This window comes from Oncorhynchus kisutch, linkage group LG25 (assembly GCF_002021735.2).
Source record: "Oncorhynchus kisutch isolate 150728-3 linkage group LG25, Okis_V2, whole genome shotgun sequence".
NCBI classification, from domain to species: Eukaryota; Metazoa; Chordata; class Actinopteri; order Salmoniformes; family Salmonidae; genus Oncorhynchus; species Oncorhynchus kisutch.
In genome coordinates, this window is record NC_034198.2 from 35,448,010 (window position 1) to 35,469,075 (window position 21,066).

Sequence of the window (21,066 nt, forward strand, 5' to 3'; positions counted from 1 at the left end):
TTAAGAATAAATTCTTATTTTCAATGACGGCCTAGGAACAGTGGGTTAACTGCCTGTTCAGGGGCAGAACGACAGATTTGTACCTTGTCAGCTCGGGGGTTTGAACTGGCAACCTTCCGGTTACTAGTCCAATGCTCTAACCACTAGGCTACCCTGCCGCCCCAGGGTAGTCTAGTGGCCGTCTTGTGAGGCATCTATGCAGTTTTGGAGTGTGCCCCTGGCAATCCGTAAGAAAATTGTGCTGTCTGGTTTGCTTAATATATGGAATTTGAAATCATGTAGACTTTTACTTTTGATACTTAAGTATATTTCAGAAATTACATTTAATTTGATACTTAAGTATATTTAGAACCAAATACTTTTATACTTTTACTTAAGTAGTATTTTACTGGGTGACTTTACTTTTACTTGAGTAACTTTCTATTAAGGTATCTATACTTTTACTCAAGTATCACAATTGGGTACTTTTTCCACCACTGTGCCTAAGTTTGCTAATCTTGCCAATGAAAGAAATCGAAATATTGCCCCCTTGCTAGATTGACAAATACAGACATGCTTAAAACAGTGTAAAAATGCTGTCAGCTTGAAAGTTGAACTCTATACCTGTCTGTGTCTCTGCAGCTCCGGTGACGTGAAGGCTGGAGCCTCCTCTCAGCCCCTGGGAGCCCGGGTGGGGAAGAAGTCCCAGTGGACGGCCGCCACACTAACCGCGGAGGCTAAAGAACTCACACGGACTGTTAGCGCCATTCTGGAGGTGGAGTGTAAGTGATCTATCATCTCGACTCACTGCATGCCTGCATGTCATCTCTATCCCTGGTCTAGCATGCAATTCCAATCAGCTCAACAGACACCGAATCACCTCCATAGTTCTGAAACCAACCAAAAACCAACTGGATAACAGACACCAAACCAACCAAATTATGTCCATAGCTACTAAGCTAACCAAAATCAACCAGCTCAACAGACCACAAACAATCTAGTTACTAAGCCAACCAAAACCAACCGGATAACAGACACCAAGCCATCTTTGTAGTTACTATACATGTCTCAATGGCCATCTTTTAGTTGAGTGGCCTGTAAGAAAATGATGGACATCCTTGTACCTAAGGATCAGACAACAGAATGAGACCGTAAAGCAGCTAAGCAACTTTGAGAGGTTCAGTCTCTGTGTCCAGTGGAGTTGAATGAACCAGAGACTAATTGTTCCGTCTCTGTGTCCAGTGGAGTTGAATGAACCAGAGACTAATTGTTCCGTCTCTGTGTCCAGTGGAGTTGAATGAACCAGAGACTAATTGTTCCGTCTCTGTGTCCAGTGGAGTTGAATGAACCAGAGACTAATTGTTCCGTCTCTGTGTCCAGTGGAGTTGAATGAATCAGAGACTAATTGTTCAGTAGTTACTAGTGTTTTCTCTGTAGTCATCGTCTAGTGGACGGACAGAATGATCTTTCATTCAACATGAAATGTAGTGTTGATGATGTTCGATTTCCTATAGATTTGTGTTTTGAATCAAATAATTGTTTTCAGAATTGTACCAGTGTATCTAGAAATGTACAATAAGACCTTAGTCAATACAAAAAACATCATCATACATGCACCTGATCAAGTCAGTCGCTAACTGTAGCCCTGAATGTAGTGGGATGGGAGAAGTAGATCAAAAGGGAAAACCTTTCCACATCGGGTCATAATAACTCCACGGGGAACGAAAACAGAAGCGAAGAAGATGATTGAGAGGAAGAGGGGTTAGATACTGATGTCGTCATTACTAACAAGATTCTTCAGGAATTACAATATACAGCATCTGGACCAGGAGCCATATGGGAGCAAACTGTTTTCGATTGTTCAATTCAGTTCTAATCCAGTGTTGGTGTCAGGTTGTGAGCAGGGTTTTATTTTATTTTTTATTTCACCTTTATTTATCCAGGTAGGCTAGTTGAGAACAAGTTCTCATTTACAACTGCGACCTGGCCAAGATAAAGCATAGCAGTGTGAACAGACAACAACACAGAGTTACACATGGAGTAAACAATTATCAAGTCAATAACACAGTAGAAAAAAAGAGTCTACATATATTGTGTGCAAAAGGCATGAGGAGGTAGGCAAATAATTACAATTTTGCTGTAACGGCGTTCTTCGTTTGTTGAAAGAGAGGACCGAAATGCAGCGTGGTGGTTACTCATGTTCTTTAATGAATGAATGACGATACATGAAATAAATATTAAATACGAAAACAACAAACGGAACATGAAACCTAATACAGCCTATCTGGTGAACACTACACAGAGACAGGAACAATCACCCACGAAATACAAAGTGAAACTCAGGCTACCTAAATACGGTTCCCCATCAGAGACAACAAGAATCACCTGACTCTGATCGAGAACCGCCTCAGGCAGCCAAGCCTACACTCGACACACCCCTAATCAACCACAATCCCAATGCCTACAAAAAAAAACAATACGACAACACAGTAACCCATGTCACACCCTGGCCTGAACAAATAATTAAAGAAAACACAAAATACTAAGACCAAGCCGTGACATTTGCAGATTAACACTGGAGTGATAAATGATCAGATGGTCATGTACAGGTAGAGATACTGGTGTGCAAAAGAGCAGAAAAGTAAATAAATATAAACAGTATGGGGATGAGGTAGGTAAATTGGGTGGGCTATTTACCGATAGACTATGTACAGCTGCAGCGATCGGTTAGCTGCTTAGATAGCAGATGTTTGAAGTTGGTGAGGGAGATTAAAGTCTCCGCGATTTTTTTCAATTCGTTCCAGTCACAGGCAGCAGAGAACTGGAACGAAAGGCGGCCAAATGAGGTGTTGGCTTTAGGGATGATCAGTGAGATACACCTACTGGAGCGCGTGCTACGGGTGGGTGTTGCCATCGTGACCAGTGAACTGAGATAAGGTGGAGCTTTACCTAGCATGGACTTGTAGATGACCTGGAGCCAGTGGGTCTGGCGACGAATATGTAGCGAGAGCCAGCCGACTAGAGCATACAGGTCGCAGTGGTGGGTGGTATAATGTGCTTTAGTAACAAAACGGATGGCACTGTGATAAACTGCATCCAGTTTGCTGAGTAGAGTATTGGAAGCTATTTTGTAGATGACATCGCCGAAGTCGAGGATCGGTAGGATAGTCAGTTTTACTAGGAAGTTTGGCGGCGTGAGTGAAGGAGGCTTTGTTGCGGAATAGAATGCCGACTCTAGATTTGATTTTAGATTGGAGATGTTTGATATGAGTCTGGAAGGAGAGTTTACAGTCTAGCCAGACACCTAGGTACTTATAGATGTCCACATATTCTAGGTCGGAACCATCCAGGGTGGTGATGCTAGTCAGGCGGGCGGGTGCAGGCAGCGAACGGTTGAAAAGCATGCATTTGGTTTTACTAGCGTTTAAGAGCAGTTGGAGGCCACGGAAGGAGTGTTGTATGGCATTGAAGCTCGTTTGGAGGTAGAGCCATATATTAAGAGACTACGGTTTCAGAATGGACGCCATGTTAGCACCTTCATTCTTGAAATTTTGGCGACGTAACAATACGAGATCGCCTCCGATAGTTCCCTCTGAAATTACCCGACTCAAACAAGCAAAACAGAGCAGCGAATTTAAGACATTTTTACTGATTACCATTCGGAACAATGTGTATCCAATTCGGTATTGTGATGTCAACAAATTGCACATCTGCTTTCACTGGACATCTTCATAGTTTACAAAACCTTTCACAAATAAACAGCACAATGCGTAACCATAAATTATCACTTAGCAACGGCTATGGAGGAGAAAGTGGCGCTTTCGGAATGTTCAGACAGAAACCACATTCCACTCTCTGTATCGATGCCTCTGATGAGAAGTACTGATCTCCGAGGTCACGGTCTCCTGTCTCTAGTTTAACCTTGTCTGATCCAACAAAACTTTCTCCTGACCTCTGACCCCTCTTGACCTTTCCCAGTCAGAGGTGAAGCAGCCAATCAACCAGGTGATCTAACTATCATCCATAGAGATAGATAGAGGACTCTAGTGCCCAAAATACTGTTTTAGCATGGGCAGTGCCATTGTGAGGACATAACCATTTTGAAGTAGTCAACTGGTTGGGACTTCCTATGGGTTTAGGAAGGATCACATAATTCCATCCAGTTCATCAGGAGGGATCAGCCAATGAATTATGCCCGTGAGAAAACAATTTACTGCAGGTGGCAGTAAATTGTCAATCTTGGCTTTATACCTGTTCAAACAACAAACTCCAGGTGGCAGTATGCACCCTTTCAGTTTGTTTACCAACTCATAGAAGTAGTAGTAGAAGAAAAATGGAGATTGGCCTCAATGGTGCTGCCCATGCTCTCATAGACGCCATAATGAGACAGATACAATGTTTCGTCCTCTAACTATCTCTATGCTCTCACCTGAGGCGGACGCGTCATTGTGACTCTGGGGTGTGTCAACTCAGCCCTATGGGCTCTGGTCAAAAGTAGTGCACTAAATATGGAGTAGGGTGCCATTTTGGGATGTAGGCTTTCTCTCTTTCTGTTTTCATTTTTGGTAATCATAGATGAATGTCAGATACAAAAAATAAAAATGTACTGTCCTTGATAATATGAGTCAGTGTTGGAGAACTAGAAAATGTATGGTAGGATTAGAGAACTAGAAAAGGTATGGTAGGATTAGAGGAGAACTAGAAATGGTATGGTAGGATTAGAGGAGAACTAGAAAAGGTTTGGTAGGATTAGAGAACTAGAAAATGTATGGTAGGATTAGAGGAGAACTAGAAAAGGTATGGTAGGATTAAAGGAGAACTAGAAATGATATGGTAGGATTAGAGGAGAACTAGAAAAGGAATGGCGAGATTAGAGGAGAACTAGAAAAGGTATGGTAGGATTAGAGAACTAGAAAATGTATGGTAGGATTAGAGGAGAACTAGAAAAGGTATGGTAGGATTAGAGGAGAACTAGAAATGGTATGGTAGGATTAGAGGAGAACTAGAAAAGGTTTGGTAGGATTAGAGAACTAGAAAATGTATGGTAGGATTAGAGGAGAACTAGAAAAGGTATGGTAGGATTAGAGGAGAACTAGAAAAGGTATGGTAAGATTAGAGTTGAACTAGAAAAGGTATGGCAAGATTAGAGGAGAACTAGAAAAGGTATGGTAGGATTAGAGAACTAGAAAAGGTATGGTAGGATTAGTGAACTAGAAAAGGTATGGTAAGATTAGAGGAGAACTAGAAAAGGTATGGTAGGATTAGAGAACTAGAACAGGTATGGTAGGATTAGAGAACTAGAAAAGGTATGGTAGGATTAGAGGAGAACTAGAAAAGGTATGGCAAGATTAGAGGAGAACTAGAAAAGGTATGGTAGGATTAGAGGAGAACTAGAAAAGGTATGGTAGGATTAGAGGAGAACTAGAAAAGGTATGGTAGGATTAGAGGAGAACTAGAAAAGGTCCTGTAGGATTAAAGTCTGCCAGACTATTACTTTACACTTCTGCCATTCAAAAAAATAAATATCTGCTGCCATCTGAGGCTGGTAATAATATCAAGTGATTCTGTGAAACAAAAGAAGGTCCTGTGAGAAGAAAGTCCTTTGACTTCTAAGAGAACATTGGATCATTTGGAAAATATATTGTGTTCATTGGTGTGTTATGTAAACTTGTGTGTTAAGGAGGGATTAGATAAGTAGGTCAATCCAATATCAAACGACCCAAAGTATTAGTTAGAAAACTGTATTAAAGTGTCACTCCACAATGATAGTATAGTTGACAATACAAAATACCACTTGTAATAACCACACTGTGGACCACTCAGTTGAAGTATAGTTGACAATACAAAATACCACTTGTAATAACCACACTGTGGACCACTCAGTTGAAGTATAGTTGACAATACAAAATACCACTTGTAATGACCACACTGTGGACCACTCAGTTGAAGTATAGTTGACAATACAAAATACCACTTGTAATAACCACACTGTGGACCACTCAGTTGAAGTATAGTTGACAATACAAAATACCACTTGTAATAACCACACTGTGGACCACTCAGTTGAAGTATAGTTGACAATACAAAATACCACTTGTAATAACCACACTGTGGACCACTCAGTTGAAGTATAGTTGACAATACAAAATACCACTTGTAATAACCACACTGTGGACCACTCAGTTGAAGTATAGTTGACAATACAAAATACCACTTGTAATAACCACACTGTGGACCACTCAGTTGAAGTATAGTTGACAATACAAAATACCACTTGTAATAACCACACTGTGGACCACTCAGTTGAAGTATAGTTGACAATACAAAATACCACTTGTAATAACCACACTGTGGACCACTCAGTTGAAGTATAGTTGACAATACAAAATACCACTTGTAATAACCACACTGTGGACCACTCAGTTGAAGTATAGTTGACAATACAAAATACCACTTGTAATAACCACACTGTGGACCACTCAGTTGAAGTATAGTTGACAATACAAAATACCACTTGTAATAACCACACTGTGGACCACTCAGTTGAAGTATAGTTGACAATACAAAATAACACTTGTAATGACCACACTGTGGACCACTCAGTTGAAGTATAGTTGACAATACAAAATACCACTTGTAATAACCACACTGTGGACCACTCAGTTGAAGTATAGTTGACAATACAAAATACCACTTGTAATGACCACACTGTGGACCACTCAGTTGAAGTATAGTTGACAATACAAAATACCACTTGTAATAACCACACTGTGGACCACTCAGTTGAAGTATAGTTGACAATACAAAATACCACTTGTAATAACCACACTGTGGACCACTCAGTTGAAGTATAGTTGACAATACAAAATACCACTTGTAATGACCACACTGTGGACCACTCAGTTGAAGTATAGTTGACAATACAAAATACCACTTGTAATGACCACACTGTGGACCACTCAGTTGAAGTATAGTTGACAATACAAAATACCACTTGTAATGACCACACTGTGGACCACTCAGTTGAAGTATAGTTGACAATACAAAATACCACTTGTAATAACCACACTGTGGACCACTCAGTTGAAGTATAGTTGACAATACAAAATACCACTTGTAATAACCACACTGTGGACCACTCAGTTGAAGTATAGTTGACAATACAAAATACCACTTGTAATAACCATACTGTGGACCACTCAGTTGAAGTATAGTTGACAATACAAAATACCACTTGTAATGACCACACTGTGGACCACTCAGTTGAAGTATAGTTGACAATACAAAATACCACTTGTAATAACCACACTGTGGACCACTCAGTTGAAGTATAGTTGACAATACAAAATACCACTTGTAATAACCACACTGTGGACCACTCAGTTGAAGTATAGTTGACAATACAAAATACCACTTGTAATAACCACACTGTGGACCACTCAGTTGAAGTATAGTTGACAATACAAAATACCACTTGTAATAACCACACTGTGGACCACTCAGTTGAAGTATAGTTGACAATACAAAATACCACTTGTAATAACCACACTGTGGACCACTCAGTTGAAGTATAGTTGACAATACAAAATACCACTTGTAATAACCACACTGTGGACCACTCAGTTGAAGTATAGTTGACAATACAAAATACCACTTGTAATAACCACACTGTGGACCACTCAGTTGAAGTATAGTTGACAATACAAAATACCACTTGTAATAACCACACTGTGGACCACTCAGTTGAAGTATAGTTGACAATACAAAATACCACTTGTAATAACCACACTGTGGACCACTCAGTTGAAGTATAGTTGACAATACAAAATACCACTTGTAATAACCACACTGTGGACCACTCAGTTGAAGTATAGTTGACAATACAAAATACCACTTGTAATAACCACACTGTGGACCACTCAGTTGAAGTATAGTTGACAATACAAAATACCACTTGTAATAACCACACTGTGGACCACTCAGTTGAAGTATAGTTGACAATACAAAATACCACTTGTAATAACCACACTGTGGACCACTCAGTTGAAGTATAGTTGACAATACAAAATACCACTTGTAATAACCACACTGTGGACCACTCAGTTGAAGTATAGTTGACAATACAAAATACCACTTGTAATAACCACACTGTGGACCACTCAGTTGAAGTATAGTTGACAATACAAAATACCACTTGTAATAACCACACTGTGGACCACTCAGTTGAAGTATAGTTGACAATACAAAATACCACTTGTAATAACCACACTGTGGACCACTCAGTTGAAGTATAGTTGACAATACAAAATACCACTTGTAATAACCACACTGTGGACCACTCAGTTGAAGTATAGTTGACAATACAAAATACCACTTGTAATAACCACACTGTGGACCACTCAGTTGAAGTATAGTTGACAATACAAAATACCACGTGTAATAACCACACTGTGGACCACTCAGTTGAAGTATAGTTGACAATACAAAATACCACTTGTAATAACCACACTGTGGACCACTCAGTTGAAGTATAGTTGACAATACAAAATACCACTTGTAATGACCACACTGTGGACCACTCAGTTGAAGTATAGTTGACAATACAAAATACCACTTGTAATGACCACACTGTGGACCACTCAGTTGAAGTATAGTTGACAATACAAAATACCACTTGTAATGACCACACTGTGGACCACTCAGTTGAAGTATAGTTGACAATACAAAATACCACTTGTAATAACCACACTGTGGACCACTCAGTTGAAGTATAGTTGACAATACAAAATACCACTTGTAATAACCACACTGTGGACCACTCAGTTGAAGTATAGTTGACAATACAAAATACCACTTGTAATAACCACACTGTGGACCACTCAGTTGAAGTATAGTTGACAATACAAAATACCACTTGTAATAACCACACTGTGGACCACTCAGTTGAAGTATAGTTGACAATACAAAATACCACTTGTAATAACCACACTGTGGACCACTCAGTTGAAGTATAGTTGACAATACAAAATACCACTTGTAATAACCACACTGTGGACCACTTAGTTGAAGTATAGTTGACAATACAAAATACCACTTGTAATAACCACACTGTGGACCACTCAGTTGAAGTATAGTTGACAATACAAAATACCACTTGTAATAACCACACTGTGGACCACTCAGTTGAAGTATAGTTGACAATACAAAATACCACTTGTAATAACCACACTGTGGACCACTCAGTTGAAGTATAGTTGACAATACAAAATACCACTTGTAATAACCACACTGTGGACCACTCAGTTGAAGTATAGTTGACAATACAAAATACCACTTGTAATAACCACACTGTGGACCACTCAGTTGAAGTATAGTTGACAATACAAAATACCACTTGTAATGACCACACTGTGGACCACTCAGTTGAAGTATAGTTGACAATACAAAATACCACTTGTAATAACCACACTGTGGACCACTCAGTTGAAGTATAGTTGACAATACAAAATACCACTTGTAATAACCACACTGTGGACCACTCAGTTGAAGTATAGTTGACAATACAAAATACCACTTGTAATGACCACACTGTGGACCACTCAGTTGAAGTATAGTTGACAATACAAAATACCACTTGTAATAACCACACTGTGGACCACTCAGTTGAAGTATAGTTGACAATACAAAATACCACTTGTAATAACCACACTGTGGACCACTCAGTTGAAGTATAGTTGACAATACAAAATACCACTTGTAATGACCACACTGTGGACCACTCAGTTGAAGTATAGTTGACAATACAAAATACCACTTGTAATAACCACACTGTGGACCACTCAGTTGAAGTATAGTTGACAATACAAAATACCACTTGTAATAACCACACTGTGGACCACTCAGTTGAAGTATAGTTGACAATACAAAATACCACTTGTAATAACCACACTGTGGACCACTCAGTTGAAGTATAGTTGACAATACAAAATACCACTTGTAATAACCACACTGTGGACCACTCAGTTGAAGTATAGTTGACAATACAAAATACCACTTGTAATAACCACACTGTGGACCACTCAGTTGAAGTATAGTTGACAATACAAAATACCACTTGTAATAACCACACTGTGGACCACTCAGTTGAAGTATAGTTGACAATACAAAATACCACTTGTAATAACCACACTGTGGACCACTCAGTTGAAGTATAGTTGACAATACAAAATACCACTTGTAATGACCACACTGTGGACCACTCAGTTGAAGTATAGTTGACAATACAAAATACCACTTGTAATAACCACACTGTGGACCACTCAGTTGAAGTATAGTTGACAATACAAAATACCACTTGTAATGACCACACTGTGGACCACTCAGTTGAAGTATAGTTGACAATACAAAATACCACTTGTAATAACCACACTGTGGACCACTCAGTTGAAGTATAGTTGACAATACAAAATACCACTTGTAATGACCACACTGTGGACCACTCAGTTGAAGTATAGTTGACAATACAAAATACCACTTGTAATGACCACACTGTGGACCACTCAGTTGAAGTATAGTTGACAATACAAAATACCACTTGTAATAACCACACTGTGGACCACTCAGTTGAAGTATAGTTGACAATACAAAATACCACTTGTAATAACCACACTGTGGACCACTCAGTTGAAGTATAGTTGACAATACAAAATACCACCTGTAATAACCACACTGTGGACCACTCAGTTGAAGTATAGTTGACAATACAAAATACCACTTGTAATAACCACACTGTGGACCACTCAGTTGAAGTATAGTTGACAATACAAAATACCACTTGTAATAACCACACTGTGGACCACTCAGTTGAAGTATAGTTGACAATACAAAATACCACTTGTAATAACCACACTGTGGACCACTCAGTTGAAGTATAGTTGACAATACAAAATACCACTTGTAATAACCACACTGTGGACCACTCAGTTGAAGTATAGTTGACAATACAAAATACCACTTGTAATAACCACACTGTGGACCACTCAGTTGAAGTATAGTTGACAATACAAAATACCACTTGTAATAACCACACTGTGGACCACTCAGTTGAAGTATAGTTGACAATACAAAATACCACTTGTAATGACCACACTGTGGACCACTCAGTTGAAGTATAGTTGACAATACAAAATACCACTTGTAATGACCACACTGTGGACCACTCAGTTGAAGACACTAAAAGCAGCCATAGTCAAACATGGTACAGTATTTTAATTTGCTCATCTGTAATACATAATACTATCTATACATTATTGGTATCATTATTATACATTAGGTCATCTGTACACACATGTATACATAAACAAAAACCAAAGTATGGTAGAAAACAGGACATTTAGGCACATATAAAGAAACGACTCCATTTCTTATTTCCATCCGTTCAGTTGAGGAAAAGGATGAGCTCTGATGTGGTTGTGTTCCTCGTAGTACAGCAATGCTCAAGATTTTCAATGGATCTAGCATTACAAAAACAACAGATGTTTATCTAAGGGAGTGTTTGTTTGTGTACGTGTGTGTGTGTGTGTGTGTGTGCGCGTGTGCGTGTGTGTATGTGTATGTTTGTGTACGTGTGTGTTTGTGTACGTGTGTGTGTATGTTTGTGTACGTGTGTGTTTGTTTGTGTGCGTGTGTGTTTGTGTGCGCGTGTGTGTGTGTTTGTGTGTTTGTGTACGTGTGTGTGTGTGTGTGTGTGTGTACGTCTGTGTGTGTTTTGTGTACGTGTGCGTGTGTGTGTGTGTGTTTGTACTTTAGACATTCTCCTCTCCCCAGATCCCATTTTAGTCATTTTCACTGGGTTCAGTGTTGCTTGGTTGTGTACTGCTGTGGAAAACCATCTTACCTTACATTTCAACCAGGTGATCTTTCTGAGTAGACAAACACACACACGTTTTGGGTCACTAATATTGGATTGACCTACTTACCTACCCCTTCTCAACACACACACACACACACACACACACACACACACACACACACACACACACACACACACACACACACACACACACACACACACACACACACACACACACACACACACACACACACACACACACACACACACACACACACACACACACACACACACACACACACACTCAACCTAATCACGCTCTTTTGTTTGCGCAAAGGTTGTAATTGAATGGAATTGACTTGGAATTTAAAGAGTCCTCATTCTGTCTATTCAGTTCTAGGAACTTTTGCGTCATACTTACATCAAACTTACATAATATAATAATAATATATACCATTTAGCAGACAGATTTATCCAAAGCGACTTAGTCATGTTTGTATACATTTTGTACGTATGGGTGGCCTCAGGAGTCGAACCCACAATCCTGGCGTTGCAAGCTCTTCACTCTATGCTGCTCAAACTCAACTCTGGACCTCCAAGCCAGTTCCACTGCATTGTTTCATTAGAAAGAAACAATCAGGGACTGATTTAGACCTGGACACCAGGTGGGTGCAATTAATTATCAGGTAGAACAGAAAACCAGGAGGCTCCGGTCAGAGTTGAGTACCCCTGCTCTATACCCGATAAAGCATACAGGACCACCACATCATACACTTTATACAAAGTCCTTGTTTATGTACAGCATTGTTTATACTGTATATCGTATCCTGTATATCGTTTATACTGTAAACACTTCCTGTCTGCTATAAAGGGGTGGTTGGGGTTTAGGGTAATAGCACCCACAGTTAGCCTGAGGTGTCATAAAACCTATGTAAACTGTTAATAATTGATGTATATTTACAGACAAATGTTTAGTTAGCTCTTGGAATTCTATATAACAGTACACAACTGTAAAGTGCAATACATTATGGGGGCTCAATGGCATTCCGCTATTAGCTACATAGGTTGGCAAGTAGCCTTGTGCTTAAGAGCGTTGGGCCAGTAACCGAAAGGTCGCTGGTTTGAATCCCTGAGCCGATTAGGTGGAAAATCTGTCTGCCTGTAAGTCGCTCTGGATAAGTGCTATATGACAAACATGTAAATGTTGCTATTCCAAACACAGTGTGCAGGTAGACAGACATATCTAACCCCCTCTTTGTAACTAATCAGTAGGATTGCAAAATTCCTGGAACTTTAAAAAAAAAATCCCTCGTTTTCTCAAAATCCTGGTTGGAGGATTCCCGGAATCTGGGAAAAAGCATGAAATCCAGAATACTCCAACCAGGCATTCTGGAAAACCAGGGAAGTTCCTGGAATTTTACAACCCTACTAATCAAACACTTAGTCAATCACATTGATTTAGCATTGTTACATGTTACATTTTTATTTATAATACTGTAATTCAACCATTTCCTTTGCTTTAAAAACTGTCAAAATAAAATAAAAATCTGATCCTGTTAAGTGAATTTGCCTTATTCTGATCATGACTGATTATATCAAATCACAAGAAACAACCCTTTCTGATCATTCCACAGGCTAAACCATACAAAATATTAAACAATTTCATTTAACATTTGAATTTTTGAAGATTACAATATATTTTATAGAATACCTTTGGTATTAAAACATGGTTAACTGCAGAAATGATTTTAATGATGGTTGTAAATGTAAAGTGCCTTCAGAAAGTATTCATACCCCTTGACTTATTCCACATTTTGTTGTTACAGCCTGAATTCTTAATGGATTAAATATGTTCTTCTCACCCATCTACACACAATACCCCCTAATGACAAAGTGAAATAATGTTTTTAGACATTTTTGTAAATTTATTGAAAATGAAATACATATCTTGTTTACATAAGTATTTACAACCCTGAGTCGATGCATGTTGCAATCACCTTTGGCAGTGATTACAGCTGTGAGTCTTTCTGGGTAAGTCTAAGAGCTTTGCCCCACCTGTTTTGAGCCCCACCTGTTTTTAGCTATTTGGCATTAATTACGTGTCACATACTAATTTGCAAACAATGTAAACAAAATAATCATTGAGTTAATAAAGCCTCATACAAACATGGTCTCTTTTTTTGCTTTCTTGAGTAAGGCAGCTCCAAAAGGCAGGTGTTGCAGTCTAGCTCAGTGTTTTCTGGGGTGGTGGGGCAGCCAGTGGAAAATATGGAGCGTAGGGGTTGGTAATGTTCTCTAGTTGCACTGTGATTGGTTCAGTGTTCTGTCACTCATGGGGACAACCACATCACCGCAAAATCTACAGGGAGAGTTAGAAAATTCAAGTACCCTGGGTGCTGCCATAGAGTTACATTAGAAGTGCCACAGATAAAATTACGTCAAATCACATATCTACCGTAGCTTTGATAGGACTGATGATGTCAACATCATACTTTCAAAATCTAGTTGGCAAGCTAGCAGTCATCATCGTGAATCAAGACGACAATCTACTGCTAAATCCTTTTCAATCCTTGTCATATGAAGAGAAACAATGCTGAAACATATAAAACAAACACATCTGTGCTCATCGGCCATTGGACATCAACAAGATAGCACCGACAGAGATGGCAGCTTCGCTTCAAGTCCTTAGGAAACCAGAAACCCGTAAGTGTTATTACATACAGCCGGGAATAACTGTTGGATATCAGAGACCTCGATCTTCGAGCCCGATGTCCGGCATGCTATTGACTGTGCCGCAAAAGCATGCTCGTGCGGCAGGGTCGATTTTCGCGCTTATAAATCCAGGGTCGTTACACTACTCCCTCCTTTCAAAGAGCACGTCCTCGCGCTAGCTAGCGACTCTACGTCTTACAGGAACGAGCTCACCGGCCAAGCACACACACTGTCGTGGATGCAAGGTCCGATCCCTTCTGACACCAATGTAATGACCTGACTAGATCATAAAGGAACCATTTGGGAAAGCATAACTTCGCCATGCTCAAAGGGATATTCAATGTCTGCTTATTTATTATTACCCATCTACCAATTGGTGCCCTCTTTTGCAAGGCATTGGAAAACTCTCCCAGGTGTATGTGGTTGAATCACTGCTCGACTGAGGGACCTTACAGATAATTGTATGTGTGGCGTACAGAGATGAGTCATTGAAAAGTCATGTTAAACACTGTTATTGCACACAGAGTGAGTCCATGGAACTTATTATGTGACTTGTTTAGCAACTGTTTAATCCTGAACTTATTAAGGCGTTGCCAAAACAAATACTTCTTAACGCAAGACGTTTCATCTTTCCATTTTTTATGAATTTGTTAAAACGTTCAATTATGGAGTATTGTTTGTAGGCCAGTGAGAAACAATCTACATTTAATTCATTTTAAAGTCAGGCTGTAACACAACAACATTTGGAAAGAGTAAAGGGTTGTGAATACGTTCTGAAGGCCCTGTAGAGACTGTATATTTGCCTTGTATACCTTTGGTGAAAGGTAAGGCTATGCAGTATGTTGAAAAAAACATATTGTGAAGTAGTACATAATAAACTTCAGTAAGTCATTCCTCTAAATGGGTTCACTATTAGTCTACACATGTTGTTTTACGAAGCATGTGACAAATACAATTTGATTTGATTTTACTATCTGTTATTAATGATATCATGTGATATATTTCAGGGTTAGGATTCAATTTGGCATTGAAGACACTCCTTTGGACTGTCCTGTAGCATCCCAGACAATACGCGTTGGTTCTTTCTGATGCTATTTCTGGTTGGTTAGTAGTGTAGTAGTCAATCACCTTTCAGCCTGTCAAATTTGATGTTGAATTAGCTTTGTTGACTAGTCATGTATAGGTGTATTGGATATCACCAGCCAATGAAGAAAGTCTACTGTGCGCTGCAGTGTTACTCCATCTCCTGCAGTGGTTAGTAGTCATGATGAATGTTTGCATGCCAGCCACAACCACTCCCTGTCTCCCTATAGTCAAACATACTTACATACTGTATGTGTGTGTGTGTGTGTGTGTGTGTGTGTGTGTGTGTGTGTGTGTGTGTGTGTGTGTGTGTGTGTGTGTGTGTGTGTGTGTGTGTGTGTTTGGGTCACCCCCATCAGTGTATTTACACACCAAATCCTAACCCCAGTCTGCATTCAGCAGAAAAGGCAGGAGGCAGACAGAGTATGTCATTCTCTCTGGCTTGTGTCCCAAATTGCTCTCTATTCCCTACTTTGTGCACTACTTTTGATCAGGGCTCATAGGGCTCCGGTAAAGAGTGGTGGACTAATAAGGGAATAGGGTGCCATTTTGGATATAGCCAGAGAGAATGAAACATGATTCAAATCCATAGATACTCATTCACTAATCCTGTCTGTCACCCAGGAAATATGAATACAAATACTGTACACAGTACAGTTCAAGCATTACGGTCAGACAATTCCTGCTTTGTGTTGGTATTACTAGTATTACCACCCTGCTGCTAGCCCATCCCCAGTCTGTGTGTCCCAAATCACACCTTATTCACTATATATTGCCCTACATTTGACCAGACTAGTAGTAGTGAGTGCACTATATAGGCAATAGGGTGTCACTCAAGCTGTGAGTGAAAGCTATGGTTGAGTTGGCACATTACGTGCAGCTTTACGTATTTTGTCTCACAGAGCTGCATCCTAACACAGACATCTTTACAATGAAGCACTTGAAGGTTAACTTTACACACTCCCATGGTAGATCCTGCTGCACCCGTTTAATACAGTCCATGGCACCTCTGTTATAGTCCGAATTAAATACTCTTATAACAACTAAACACAAGGCTTTATGTTTTAGGCCCTCTGTCTCTCCTCTACTCCCCCCTCTGTTAGCTAAAATATTGTAATGACCTTTTTCAACCTTTTTTCTTGGCAACACAACAAGAAAGTAGAGAAAGACTGTGTGTGTGTGTGTTGTGTGTACAAGCAGCATGAGCGAGAGAGCCAAGCTTCTGGATCAGTAGCTTCAGCTCAACATCACACACCAACTGACACTCACAAGTGCCTGATTGGCCCACTCTATTAGCCAAACAATGATCTTATTTTTCTCCATATTATCTCAATCTCCAATGAGCTACCCAGGAAAGGGTGAAGAATAGCCCACATTAATATGTAGCCTTAGAAATCATTCATGAAATCAATGACTTGCTAACATCGGATAACATTCATATACAGCTCATCTCTGAAACTCACTTAGATAATTCCTTTGATATTACAGCAGTAGCAATACAAGGATATACTATCTACAGAAAATACAGGAATGCCTATGGGGGAGGTGTCTGTATATGTTCAGAGACGTGTATTCCTTTAAAGCTGAGAGAGGATCTATTGTCAAATGTTGTTGAAGTGTTGTGGTTGCAAATTCACCTGTCTCATCAAAAGCCTCTTCTTCTGGGGTGCCGCTATCGGCCCCCAAGTGCTAACAGTCAGTATATGGATAATATGTGTGCAATGCTTGATAGTGTGTGTGATGTTAAAAGAGGTCTATTTTCTGGGTGACCTGACTGGTTAGCAACTATCTGTCCTCTCAAGAGGAAGCTTCTAACTCTGTAACATGACCCAGGTTATCACTCAACCAACTAGAGTGGACACCAATAGTGTTGTATCTGTGACATCCACTTGTATTGATCATATCTCCACTAATGCTGCAGAGCTTTGCTCCAAAGCAATATCAGTTCCCATTGGCTGTAATGACCATAACATTGTGGCAATATTGTGTAAGATGACGCCGACAGATAGGGCAACTCAGCTTCTAGCTCCTAAGCAACTTTGCAGTATTTTGTATTTTTTTGTGTTATTTCTTACATTATTAGCCCAGGAATGTTTTTGCATTATTACATACAGCCGGAAATAACTTTTGGATATCAGAGTGGTGGTAACTCACCAGCATTGCGACCAGGAATATGACTTTCCCAATTTGGATCCTTTGTTCGTACCACCCAGGGCAATTGAACTGTTTCCAGAGGCGGATCCAAAACACAGCTGGCAGAGAAGAGGTACTCAGAGTGGACTTCTAGTCCAACTCAGGAGGCTTTCACACCACCCACCGCTTCAGAGTATATTACTCGATAATGTTCAGTCTCTGGATAATAAAGTAGACGAGCTCAGGGCGAAAATCTCCTTTCAGAGCGATGTCAGGGATTGTAACATACTATGTTTCACATAAACATGTCTCTCTTGGGAAATACTGTCTTCGTCCATACAGCCAGCTGGGTTCTCAGTACATTGCGCAGACAGGAATAAAGAACTCTCCGGAAGATGGAGGTGTATGTTTCATGATTAACTACTCATAGTGTGATTGTAATAACATACAGAAACTCAAGTCCTTTTGTTCACCTGACCTAGAATACCTCACAATCGAAATCCAACCGTATTACCTCCCAAGAGATTTCTCTTCAGTTAAAGTCACAGCCATGTATATTCCCTCACGGCGGCCCTCATAGAACTACACTGGACTTTGTGCAAACTGGAAACCACATTTCCTGAGGCCGCATTTATTGTAGCTGAGGATTATAACAAAGCAAATTTGAGGAAACGCTACCGAAGTTCTACCAACACATTGACCGTAGCACTCGCTCTGAGAGAACATTAGACCACTGCTACTCAGCTTTTTGATAAATGCCTACAAGGCCCTCCCCCACCTTTCCTTCGGCAAATCTGATCACGGCTCCATTTTGCTCCTCCCTTCCTATAAGCATAAACTCAAGTACAAAGGACTATTCAATTCTGGTCTGACCAATCGGAATCCATGCTTCAAGATTGTTTTGATCACACGGACTGTGATATGTTCTGGGTAGCCTCTGAGAATAACATTGACGAATACACTGATACGGTGACTGAGTTAATCAGGAAGTGTATAGAGACAAAGTGGAGTCGCAATTTAATTAAATGGCTCAGACATGAGACGTATGTGGCAGGGTCTACAGACAATCACGGACTACAAAGGGAAAACCAGCACATCGTCGACACCGACGTCTTGCTTCCGGACAAGCTAAACACCTTCTCTGCCCACTTTGAGGATAACACAGTGCCACCAACACGGGTCGCTACCAAGGACTGTGGGCTCTCCTTCTCTGTGGCCAAAGTGAGTAAGACATTTAAACGTGTTAACCCTCGCAAGGCTGCCGGTCCAGACGGCATCCCTAGCCGCGTCCTCAGAGCATACGCAGACCAGCTGGCAGGAGTGTTTACAGACATATTCAATCTCTCCCTATCCCAGTCTGCTGTCCCCACATGCTTCAAGATGGCCACCATTGTCCCTGTTCCCAAGAAAGCTGATCCTCAACATATAGGCCCCACTCCCTGTTCACCCATGACTGCATGGCCACGCACACCTCCAACTCAATCATCAAGTTTGCAGACGACACAACAGTAGTCAGCCAGGACCTATATACTAGGCAGTCACCCAAGTCATAGACTGTTTTCTCTGCTACTGCATGGCAAGTGGTATTGGAGCACCAAGTCTGGGACGAAAAGGCTCCTTAACAGCTTCTTCCCCAAAACCATAACACTGCTGAACCCCCTTTGTGTTTACACGGCTGCTGTGTATTATCTATGCATAGTCACTTAGCCTCTCACTCAACGTCAAGAAAACAAAGGAGCTGATTGTGAAATTCAGGAACCCGCAGAGGGAGCACTCCCCTATCCATATCGATGGGACCGCAGTGGAGAAGGTGGAAAGCTTCAAGTTCCTACATACACATCACTGATGATCTGAGGTGGTCCACCCACACAAATAATGGGGTGAAGAAGGCACAATAGCGCCACTTCAACCTCAGGAGGCAGAAGACATTTGGCTTGGCACCTAAAACCCTCACAAACCTTTACAGATGCAGAATAGAGTGCATCCTATCAGGCTGTATCACCGCCTGGTACGGCAACTGCACCGCCCGCAACCGCAGGGCTCTCCAGAGGGTGGGTTGGTCTGCCCAATGCATCACCGGGGGCAAACTACGTGCCCTCCAGGACACCTACAGCACCTGATGTCACAGGAAGGCCAAAAAAATAATCAAGGACAACAACCACCCGAGCCACTGCCTGTTCACCCTGCTATCATCCAGAAGGTGAGGTCAGTACAGGTGCATCAAGGCCATCAGATTGTTATATAGCCATCACTAGGTGGCTTCCAACCGGTTACGTAACCCTGCACCTTTAGAGGCTGCTGCCCTATATCCAGTACATAGACTTGAAATCACTGGTCAGTTTAATAGTGGAACACAAGTCACTTTTTGTCACTTTCATATTTTTGCTTTACTCATCTATGTATATACTGTATTCTATTCTACTGTATTTCAGTCTACAGTATGCACCTCTGACATTGCTCGTCCTAATATTTTTATGTATTTCTTAATTCCATTATTTTACTTTTAGACTTGTGTGTATTATTGTGAATTGTTAGATATTACTGCACTGTTGGAGCTAGAAACACAAGCATTTTGCTACACCCACAATAACATCTGCTAAACACGTGTATGTGACCAATACAATTTGATTTAATAAGCCAAAGTACCTAAAGTATTTCATAAGAGATCATACAAAATGTTTCCTCTTGACTCTTTTGTTGAAGATGTAAAAAAGACATGTTGGTCTGATGTGTATGAGGAAGTGAATCCAGATGCAGCATTAGACGTATTTGTAAAATTATTAATACCAATTGTTGCCAAGCAGACACCTGTTAATAAAGTCCCTTTGAGAATTGTTATGGATTGATGATGAATTAAAAAAATTGTAAGGTAACAAAAATATTATGCAAAATACAGCTGATTGGTTGACTGTAAATTGAGAAGTGTGAGGGAAATATTATGTTTATGTATCGTGCTACTTTCTAATAACTAATTAGAAAGGTTCATGCAGGTGACTGACTGATCGTGTATGGAGGAATCCTCACTATCACTGTTCCTCACCTTGGCAGTACGCCCAGAATGTTGTTATGGGAACAACCAAGGTGTCTGTTTCAAGTCTCAACTTGGAGAGAGAGAGAGAGAGAGCCTCGTGAGGTATTGGTCAGTCACATGTGCGAGCCACCGGTAGTGATGAATTAATTATGCTAAATCAATTTCCACCGCAGAAAAGTTTTGAGACTAAACTTAACTAAAAGAAGAAGAAATTAAACTGAGTGCACAAAAAATTAGGAACATCTTCCTAATATTAAGTTGCATCCCCTCTTGCCTT

The 21,066-nt window shown here is 40.3% G+C and overlaps 1 protein-coding gene across 1 annotated transcript in view; it reads left to right on the plus strand.

Moving 5' to 3' along the window:
- LOC109870211 (syntaxin-binding protein 4) overlaps positions 1 to 21,066 on the plus strand; it is a 116,874-nt gene that overhangs the window by 78,821 nt on the left and 16,987 nt on the right. The window contains exon 20 of the mRNA XM_031805141.1: positions 622 to 761. Within this exon, the coding sequence (XP_031661001.1) occupies positions 622 to 761 (140 nt within the window). The remainder of the gene's footprint in view (positions 1 to 621; positions 762 to 21,066) is intronic.